Here is a 10,751-nt window from a genome sequence, read left to right on the forward strand (position 1 = left end):
TTTAAAAAACTTTTTTCTATGTCTTTATAATTACTTCAATCTGAGAATTGACGAATGATGTTGGAATTCATGCCATCAAGCGCATGGTTTCTCCTGTACAGTAATATTTTTAGTATTATGCTTCAACGAAGGGGCAAAGCTTTTTGTGAGACACATAATGTTATGGATACATATTTTGTACATCGATGAAATTTTCAAGAGCCAGATATGTGGACGGAAAATTTTCGAAATTGCTTCAATGGCCACGATGTACGATATGCGCGAATCAATTTAATGACCTTCAAAATTATGTTATTAGAACTTGTCTTTTTTTTTATATGCATCGCGTGAGAAACTTTAGAATTTTTATGAAATATCTGATTTTGTTGTTGTAAACTGTAGAAAATGTTATGTGATTAAAAGCATTAAATTTTGTCATTTTGGTATAATTAAAACTACTTTTTGAACTTATGTACAGTGAGTATTTTTAGTTACAAATGTATTAATTTTATTTAGGAATTGGACTATTCTTTGGAATTGATGTTTATTTTTTATTTCTGCTCAAGGCTTTTAACTTTGCACCTTCATTCTCTTTGCTATTGTTCTTTATGCGTCTTCTCAGATTAAAGTTATTCTTTTTCAACTTCTTCTGAACTATCTTCTTTTTCTAAATTTGCACATTTTTCTGTTGTAATTTCTGTTTCAATTAAATTATGTAACTCCTTACAAAGTGTTTCTTCACAAACTTCACCATTTATAACAGTGTTGTCAATTACGTCATACCTATTTTTTGTATTATGTTCCACTACATCTTTGAAATCAGGTTCTATGATCTCTTCACAACTTTTAAACATGTCAGGATGTTCACTCGAATTCAATAATTCCGGGTTTTCATTAGAGTTTAAAATATCAGTGTTAACTTCATCATCTGTTGTATCGGTGGATTGTGAAACTTTTTTCAACACGCTGTCAATCAAATTGGAAGCAAAACTTTTATTCTCATTTCCTTCGTGAATGGTTTGATGAATTGGTAAAGTCTGTGGTCTATGCGGTCGTGCGTAAGGAAATGTATTTTCTTCCCCTGCTGGAGTATGAACAGCTGATATTTCAGTTTGTGTTGCAACACCATTATCAACACGATTTGGTTTTGACTGCATACTCGACATGCATCGTTTTATTTCGGACATAGAATCTTGTAATTGTTGAACCTAAATAAATATTAGATTTTTAAGGATTAGAGTCGGCATTAATATCATTAAATAGATTATAGAGATATAATTGATATTTTACCTGATTATGTAACAAGTTACATGTTTGTGCTAGATTAGTTACAACATCTACATTCTGTGCAATATTTTCAGTATCATTGCTTGTAGAATCTCGATTAGCAGTAGGTTGAAGACTGACAACTTTTTTCCATAATGCATTAATTGCTTGCATTTGTAATAATTGTAATTTATGTTCGCTTTCTAATGCAGTTCTAGTGGCTTCCATGTCAGTAGACAGTTTCCTAAAAGAATAATAAATTATACAATATTACAAAAAAGAAAAAAAAACACCTTGTATTTATGAAACTAAAAAATAAAAATCATACTGAATATATTTATTTGTTCTCAGCATTTCAATAGTCTTCAGTATAGTTGTTGCTTTTTTATTAAGGTTTCTAGTATGGTATCCTCTCCACATTCTCTGAATACAAATTGCTGCCTTCTCAGCTTCGTCGTGATCTATTTAAAAAATATAAAATTATTGTGCATCAATAAGGCATTTTGTAATATTTATTTATAGGAAAAAAGAATCACCTTTATTATCCTCCTGCCGTCGTTGAATAGCTCTATGTCGAATACTATCTAATTTTGCTTGACACACTTCACTATCCTCATCACTACTTTGAGTAGCATTATCTGCATCTCCATCTCCGCTTTTTTTTATTACACCACTTTTAATTCTATCATTTGCACTCTTTGGCCTTGGTATACTTCTGCCTAAATTTGGTGAATTTTTTGTACTTCGTTTTGCAGGCAATGTTTTGCTTTGAACGTAATTATTAATTTTCACACTATGTGGACATTTGATACTAGTATTCGTAATAATAGGTTTAGCAATATTTGGTTTTCCAATAGCGCAATTCGTAGCGGAATTACTTTTTACAAGTGCGTTTGCTTTTACAGTAGCGAGATTCGTCTTTGCCATTGGATTTACCGTATTTATTATAGGAATAGCTTTTCCATCTCCATCAGTAGTAGGTTTACTTGGCATTGTAATTTGACATGGTGATGTTAATTTACTTGTTGGAGTTTTTGCTAAAACTCGAGAGAGACCAGATGGTGGACGAAAATCTGGACTCATTAAAGATTCTGGAACTGGTACTAACTTTGTTGCAGCTTGCAGGGGACTGGATGTTTCTATAAACCAAATTTTTATTCAATATACAGTAGATGAAAATTAGTGACATTCGTAAACTTACCTTCTATTTCTTGTGAAACAGCCATATTTATGGTTTTGTTATTTAAAGTACCACAAAGCATATTTGGATCCAAACTTTGAGTCATCAATGTTTCTTGATCTTCGTTTAATAAGGCATGGCATGAAGCAACCATAGTGTGATCAGTGTGACAACTAGATACCATTCTATCTGGTGACCTTATTCTTAATGTATTCCTTGATGAACCTAAATTAAATGTCATCAACCTTACATATTTGTAATTAAATTCATAAATGATTACATATTTGATTGTATTTGTATTTTCTGTGACTAACTTCAGTAGCAGAAGCATGCAAACAATATCTGACTAAGGATAAACAATATAAAAATTGTGAACTATGTGAAATATATTTCCAAATCGTCAAATGTTAATTTGCTAAACAAATTTTCTAATTAGCATCATTATCATAACACTGCTGTATTTTCATTCTCCAAAGTCATTTGCGCTATAAGCTTAAAAACGCAATCACTTAAAAACATACTATATACTAGGCACAAAAGACATAAACATGTACACTAATCCAAGATAAAATTTCTTCATAGTACACAATACAATATTTTCCATATTATTTGATTTTCATTTCCAATGTTTTAAAGTTAGATAGTATTTGTCTTAGATTTTTACACATGCCTATAATGCAATTATAGCCGTGTATGATAAATTCTCATCTTGACTTTGGATACCTTTACGAGGTGAATAACACACACAGTACTTTGCTTCATAAAATTTTGGTGACTGTAAGCATTTATCTTCATAGTATGTCAACATTGGCGCAACTAGAGAAAACACATCATAACTAAGACATGTAGATATATGACGACTGGAAAGTGTACATCACTGCTAGTCCACTTTTATAATTATAACAAGAAAAACTTTACATACTGTTTCATTAGACTTGCAATAACAAAAGGAAAAAAAAATGAATTAATTAACTCACTGGCACGTCTAGGAGAACTTGTCCTGTTATGACTAAGTCTACGCCTAGTAGCTGGAGAAGGACTCATTCCAACGCTACTTAAGCTGTGCACACTTCCAGTATCACTTTGTTGACTTAATTGTTGCTGATGATGTTGTGCCTTACTCAAAATTAGCCTAAGCTTCCTGTCAGTTTCATTTTCTAGAGATTCACCAGAAAGTGGGCAGACAGATGCTAAATACTGTGCAAGCAGTGCATGTTCACCAACACGGAATTGTCTACCACGTCCCTGAGAATATAGCCACTCTGCTTTTAAACTGAGTGGCCAGCATTTCAAGTGAATTTTATTTTTTCTGAACTGTGTATAGTTCTGCAAACTACATTACATATGAAATAATTAATGTATAAAAAAGACCCACCTTTCAATAGGATCAACAGGATAGCCATCAATTGATTTCAAGCTCATACACCAATTGATAACAAAAGGTCGATAGTCAAAACCACTAGAAGCTATTTGTTAAGAAGCTATAGCTGTAAATCTACATTTAGTATGAATCTTTTTGTTTTATAACTAGCTTTCTACAAGCATAATATTGTATTGATAAAAAACAGTTCTATGTGATGACATTGAAAGTAATGAGAAAAGGTCATTTTATAAACAAATATTTTTGCAATATATCACTAATTGTTCTCTAAAGACTAAATATAAATAGAAATTTAAATTGTATAATTACAAAAAGGATACATACTGTTACCTGTCATACTAACACATGGGTTATTAGCAATTGAAAAGTTTACTAGATTTTTTAAATTAGCTAAATGTGACATTTCATTTAAGTCAGTAATGTTATTGTTTGCCAATGTAAATGTTTCCAAACAAGTGGGCAAGTAGCGTTCACATTGCCTTAATGTTATTATGCGATTGTTATGTAAAAACAGTTCCTAAAGTTTATAATGTTTAATAACTGTTAGTACTATTAAAATTAAAGTTAAACATGTAGCTATAAGTATTACCTTCAAATTTCGTAAATAAGAAATATCAGAGATGTGGCTGATACTATTTTCAGACAAGTCTAAATGCTCCAATTTAGTATTTGTGTGCAAATGTTCAATAGACTGCAAATTAACATCATATAAACACTTCATAATTAAAGCACAATAATGTGCATACATAAAGCTTGTATATATCATACCTTTATGTTATTCCCAGCTAAACAAAGTGTTTGTAAATTTATCATATCTTTTATACCTTCTATAGTCAATATACCATTGTTTGCCAAATTAAGAGTTACAAGATTATGTAACTTTGACACCCCATACATACGCAAGAGTTGATTCCTTACTATTGAAAGCTGAAATAATTTAATCATAAACTTTTTAAATAATCCTTTGTTTATTACACTAAAGATTATGATTGATATGTGCACAGTAAAAATATATCATATCATGAAGAAAGGTATACAGATATGTATTTCAAAAATATTAATTTCATTTAACACATATTGCATATATTATCTCATGAACGTATTACCTTAGTAATTCTGTGATAAGAATCAAGATTATCGAGACGTTGAAGCTCATTGTCGTCTATGATCAATGTACTGATATCTGCATCTGACGGGCAACGGGCAAGCTTCTTCAGACCATGACCACTTAAATCGAGTGTGTCGCATACTAAAGATTCTAAAATAAATAACAAAATGCCACTGTTATCAATGTTCAATTAAATATGCTGACATTTACATGTAAAACAACATGAAATGTCAAAAATGGCAAGAACGAAACCGCAATGAAATTACATTGCTTTTACAAGTATATCAATTAAATAACAATAGTTACAAAGATTTAAAATATAGTAGGAATATCTAGAATATGATTACAAAGATACTTTTTGTAAAAAGTACGTAATACAAATATTAAATTTTCACTAACCCGTCGAAGCCATGATGAATACAATAAACTGGTAGACGCTACGAAGATGTCGTCGTGATCACTATAGCGTTTAATAAGAATAGGTGACAAATATAGCAAAATATTGAATTTAATTTTAATTCAAATACACGAAAGGTAGAAGAAGCTATCACAATGATATTTTTTCTAATTGTACTTATTTTGATTAAATAGTAATATTTTCATACAATATAGGTATAATATTAATACTCTTGTATTGTTATTTTCATTTGATGAAATGAAAGTAATATAGTTTATATGTAGTTATATCATCTTTGTAATGTATTGTACATTATACAAATTTTTCAACTATGATAACCGTTAGTTGAGCGAGGAATTTTGAAATCGCGCGTTTAAAATTTAACATGGCGATTTAAGAGTTTAAAATATTTAGAATACATATAACTTCACTAATTGTTATATACGTATTGATTTATTTGAAATTTATATTCTGAATCGTATTTACAATTAACAGGTAAGATTTTACTTCATGTAATTCAGTATCAACAAATTTTTTAGTTATCTTCATGATAATAAAGTCACGTGTTAACTTCACCTGCAGTGAAATTATACAAAAGTGTAGGAAGCAAATTAATAATGAAACGTCATTTAATCAATATATCTCAGGGGCAGAAGTATTCTGTTTTAAACCATAATATGAATGACAATAAACCTAGGCAATTTTCAAACAAAATTATTCGTGCTAAAACGAATGACTCTTTTCTAACCTTAACGAGAAATACAAATACGTATAATGAAAAACACGAAAATATTAGTAAAAATGACGTTATTAAATCTTCAAGTATTTTATTAGATAAAAATCGAGTGAATATTAAAGAACAAAGTTCACCTATCATACCTAAACATTTCGAACAAATACTTGGCAAGCCAATACAAGTGGACACTAATGATTACGAAACTACTAACACCTCAATAGAATCCAAAGGTATACAAAAATTGAAAAATGAAAATGAACAGAAAGAAACTTGCAATAAAGGAACAAATGAAAGTAATACAAGAATTAATGAAATTAACATACAAATGCTTTCAAAATCATTACATGATCATATATTTAAGAACTCTTGTAAGCAGCAAGTTATATCACAGGCACAAGTACAATTTATAAAGAATAATTTACTTTTGTATGGGATCAAAACTGAAGATGCACACAGATTGCCAGAGGTTGACATTAAAATACCCCCTTTAGAAGGAAATGATATTGAACAACATTTTTATAACATTGGAGAGGCACAAATTAAGCCTTATATGAATCTTATAAAAACAATTATGAAGGATATTCCTCAAATGCCAAGTCAGTGGATGTTAAATGAAGGATGGACAAGATATACCCCTGATGGAATAGAAACTGTAGATCATCCATTAGAAGAAAGTATTATTTTTGATGTAGAAGTTTGTATGAAGGAAGGACATTTACCAACACTTGCAACTGCAGTAACTAATAAAGCATGGTATGGTTGGGTATCAAAATCTTTAGTAGATGGTATAAGTAGAAATTTTGAAGGTAAAGAGATTACTATGGATGAATTAATTCCAATGGAAAGTACAGCCACTGAACATGGAGAAAAATTAAATTCTTTCCATAAAAAACCAAAAATTATAGTGGGTCATAATGTATCCTTTGATAGAAGTAAGATTAAAGAGCAGTATTGGTTGAAACACACAGGCTTAAGATTTATCGACACAATGTCACTCCATATATGTGTAGGTGGAATTAATAGCTATCAGAGATCAATTTTAAACAATAAAGAAGAGACAGAGGAAAAATTTGACTTACAAATGCAAACCTCACTAAATAGTTTAGCAGAAATTTACAAATTTTATTGTCACTCTAAGATAGATAAAAAATCCAGAGATGTATTTGTAAATGGAACTTTGTCAGAGATCAGAGAAGATTTTAATTCTTTAATGACTTATTGTGCAAGTGATGTGATTGCAACCCATAGTGTGTTATGCTGTTTATTTCCTCTTTTTGAGGAAAGGTTTCCTCATCCTGTTACTTTGGCAGGGATGTTAGAACTTGGTACAGCATATCTACCTGTCAATTCTAACTGGCAGAAATACATAAACGAGTCAGAGTCTGTATTTGAAGATTTAAATTATGAAACTAAGATGACTCTTACTAACAGAGCTAATGCTGTTTGTGCACTTATGCATGATGAAAAATATAAAGAAGATTTATGGATGTGGAATGAAGATTGGAGTACACATTCACTTAAGCTAAAAAAAACATTTTTAAAAAGAAAAGATAAGAAGAACTGCATAGTGAAAGACAAGGTAAAAGAAGAGAAAACAGAGTCTCAAAAGTATTTAACAGACAATGAAGATGAAGAAGATCCTTTAGAGAAAGAATTTTCTTATTTACAAGAGACGAGAAAGTATTTACCTTCAAAATTACCACACATGCCAGGATATCCTGCATGGTACAGAAAACTTTGTCCTAGAAGGAACGATGAAAACTGGACACCGGGTCCTCAAAATATAAGCACTTCTATGCAAATTGTTCCAAAGCTTTTAAACCTAACATGGGAGAGTTATCCTTTGCATTACATAAGGGAAAAGGGTTGGGGTATCTTAGTACCTTACACTAACGACCTAAACATTAAATCTAATGTGCCCTTAAAACAGCTTTTGGCTCAATGTCCTTTACCACAAATGAAACATTTATCCAATGGAATAAATTATTCAACGTCAACATTTGACAATAATGTGCAAAATGATCTACATAAAACTGAATTCTGGTATATAAAGAAGGAAAAGCCTTGTGACGAATTCAATGATATTTATAAAGGCACTGCACATTGGTGCAATATCGACATAGAAAACTGTTGCTACTTTTTTAAGCTTCCACACAAAAATGGAGCAAGTTGCAACGTTGGTAATCCAATGGCCAAAGACTTTTTGAATAAGTTCTCTGAGCATGTACTAGCTGGTAAAGATGCCAGTGCTACGGAGATATTGAATATTGCTAAAATGGTGTCATATTGGAGAAATAATAGGGACAGAATTATGTCACAGTTCGTAGTATGGTTTGAAAATTCTTATTTACCAAGTAGTAGTAAAAACACCATGAACACAATGCGTTATGGAGCAATTTTACCTTTGGTAGTTGCTTGCGGAACGTTAACCAGACGAGCGGTAGAATCTACATGGATGACTGCTTCCAATGCTGATCCAGAACGTGTCGGTTCTGAACTGCGAGCAATGATCCAAGCACCACCGGGATACAACATCGTTGGCGCAGATGTCGACAGTCAAGAACTTTGGATTTCCTCGATGATAGGAGATGCTTACTATAAAAAAATTCACGGAGCTACACCGTTTGGATGGATGACTCTGATTGGCACCAAATTCAACGAGACTGACATGCACAGCGTCACTGCGAAAGCTATTGGAATTTCCAGGAGCCAAGCCAAAGTTATTAACTACGCTCGAATTTATGGCGCAGGCCAAAAGTTTGCCGAAAGGCTCTTGAAACAATTTAATCCGTGTATAACGGATGCTGAAGCCACATCGAAGTCTCGAAAAATGTTCACCATGACCAAGGGGAAGAAGATTTATCGAATGAAACCTGAATTTAATGATCAATTTGAGGATAGGGATTATTCGACTTACGAAGCGTACAAACTAGCAAAGTTACATGGTATACCTGTATGTAAGATGTTTGGAAAAAGCAAATGGGTAAAAGGTTCGGAATCTGCGATGTTCAACAGGCTGGAGGAAATCGCAAACAGTCCTCAACCTGTTACACCGTTCTTGAACTCTAGATTAACTCGTGCTTTAGAAACTAAGAATAGCGACAACAAATACTTACCTACGAAAGTTAATTGGGTAGTCCAGAGTGGAGCAGTCGATTTCTTGCATTTAATGCTAGTCTCTATGAAATGGTTGATGAAGGATAACGTAAGATTCTGTTTATCGTTTCACGACGAAGTACGATACCTGGTGCCATCACGATACAAGTACAACGCGGCGCTTGCCATGCACATTACTAATTTACTAACAAGATCCTTCTGCTCTTCGAGACTTGGAATGAAAGATCTCCCGATGTCGGTAGCATTTTTTACTTCCGTAGAAGTAGATACGGTGTTACGTAAAGAGTCCGAAAATGATTGTACCACGCCATCGAATCCTCATGGTTTGAAAAATGCATACAAAATTCCTCCAGGGGAAAGCTTAGACATATGGTCGGCAATAGAGAAATCTAAGGGCTCTTTGGGTTCATGGTACGGTACAAAAAAAGTCAAAGAGTAACTTGAGCCAAAAAATATCGATCGAAGTAAATGAAACCAAAGACTGATTAAGCATAAGAATAATGTATATATTTTTTAAAGCTGGTGAATAGCGTTAGGATATTATTTTTTAAGGCAATAGAGCGACAAAGGAAATAAAAGTGGTTTAGTTTACTCTAAGATTTACTATTTTACCTATGTTTGTATTTACAGATGAAAATGAGCAAAGCAACTAAACGTAAGCACGTGACAAAAGAAATCGCCGATTTCAGTATTCCTACGGAGTCACAGTCGATTGTACGAATAGTAGAATCGCGAGGTAACAATCTTCACGAAGTTGAAGATCCAAATGGAGATCAGTATCTCGTGTCTATGCCAACGAAATTTCGAAGAAACATTTGGGTGAAACGGGGAGATTTCGTTTTGGTAGAACCGATAACAGAAGGAGACAAAGTGAAAGCAGAAATCGTTAAGATATTAACACGAGTACGTTTCCCTGATGAATATTTGTATGAAATATTTGTATAAAATATTGTGTATTGAAAATAAAAACAACTTATTTATTAGGAGCATAAGAGGTGGTATCGCGAGCAGAACTGTTGGCCTCAGGTATTCGACGAAACTCCGAACTCGAATGGAAGAAAAACCGGTGAGAACGATAGCGAAGAAGAGGAACTTTTTGTAAATACAAACAGATTAGCGCATAATTGTAATAGGATAGATAACACGAGTGGTACAAGTTCCGATGAATCTGACTCTAGTTAGGTATTTTTCTATTATACTACTGTAAATAATAAAATTATTTCTGTATAAAAAATGAAAAAAAAGTCTGTTAACATTTTCCTAAATTATTTTCCATGGTTATTGGAACCGGTCGACTGTGAAATAACTGGCAGAGAAAAATCGAATATTTTATTTCACTATAAAAAAGAAATATGTCCCCGTTTGACGGAGAACGAGCGTTATCGCAAAAATTATCATTGTATTGTCTCTGGTTAATCTTATCGGCTAGTACATTTTTGCAGTTCGATACGCATTCTACCTTTCGTCAATTATTTTCTAACGTTAAACAAAAAAAATTCGATCTTTCTCGATCTCATCTTCTTCAATTCTACTCCAACAATATTCTCCAAAATTAAACGTACCACCTACTTGAAATTTTCTGTAAAA

The 10,751-nt window shown here is 32.2% G+C and overlaps 3 protein-coding genes across 3 annotated transcripts; 2 read left to right on the forward strand and 1 right to left on the reverse strand.

The window, feature by feature from the left end:
• Positions 1-597: 597 nt before the first annotated feature.
• LOC108570429 lies at positions 598-5,326 on the reverse strand. The gene is made up of 13 exons (XM_017932326.1): positions 5,314-5,326; positions 4,913-5,064; positions 4,575-4,733; positions 4,396-4,497; positions 4,127-4,323; positions 3,801-3,884; positions 3,403-3,698; positions 3,149-3,241; positions 2,447-2,650; positions 1,782-2,384; positions 1,574-1,706; positions 1,270-1,489; positions 598-1,187 (listed from the first exon to the last, which is right to left on the reverse strand). The coding sequence occupies exons 1-13, from the start codon at positions 5,324-5,326 to the stop codon at positions 609-611; spliced, it is 2,835 nt and encodes a 944-aa protein (XP_017787815.1). The 3' UTR covers positions 598-608.
• LOC108570336 (DNA polymerase subunit gamma-1, mitochondrial) lies at positions 1,369-9,610 on the forward strand. The gene is made up of 2 exons (XM_017932212.1): position 1,369; positions 5,894-9,610. Coding segments are annotated over exons 1-2 (3,711 nt in total). The 3' UTR covers positions 9,604-9,610.
• Positions 9,611-9,616: 6 nt separating this feature from the next.
• Positions 9,617-10,346, forward strand: LOC108580258 (probable RNA-binding protein EIF1AD). Its single transcript, XM_017944004.1, has 2 exons — positions 9,617-10,067; positions 10,149-10,346. The coding sequence occupies exons 1-2, from the start codon at positions 9,795-9,797 to the stop codon at positions 10,344-10,346; spliced, it is 471 nt and encodes a 156-aa protein (XP_017799493.1). The 5' UTR covers positions 9,617-9,794.
• Positions 10,347-10,751: the final 405 nt, after the last annotated feature.

This window comes from Habropoda laboriosa, unplaced genomic scaffold (genome assembly GCF_001263275.1).
Source record: "Habropoda laboriosa isolate 0110345459 unplaced genomic scaffold, ASM126327v1 scaffold10, whole genome shotgun sequence".
NCBI lineage: Eukaryota > Metazoa > Arthropoda > Insecta > Hymenoptera > Apidae > Habropoda > Habropoda laboriosa.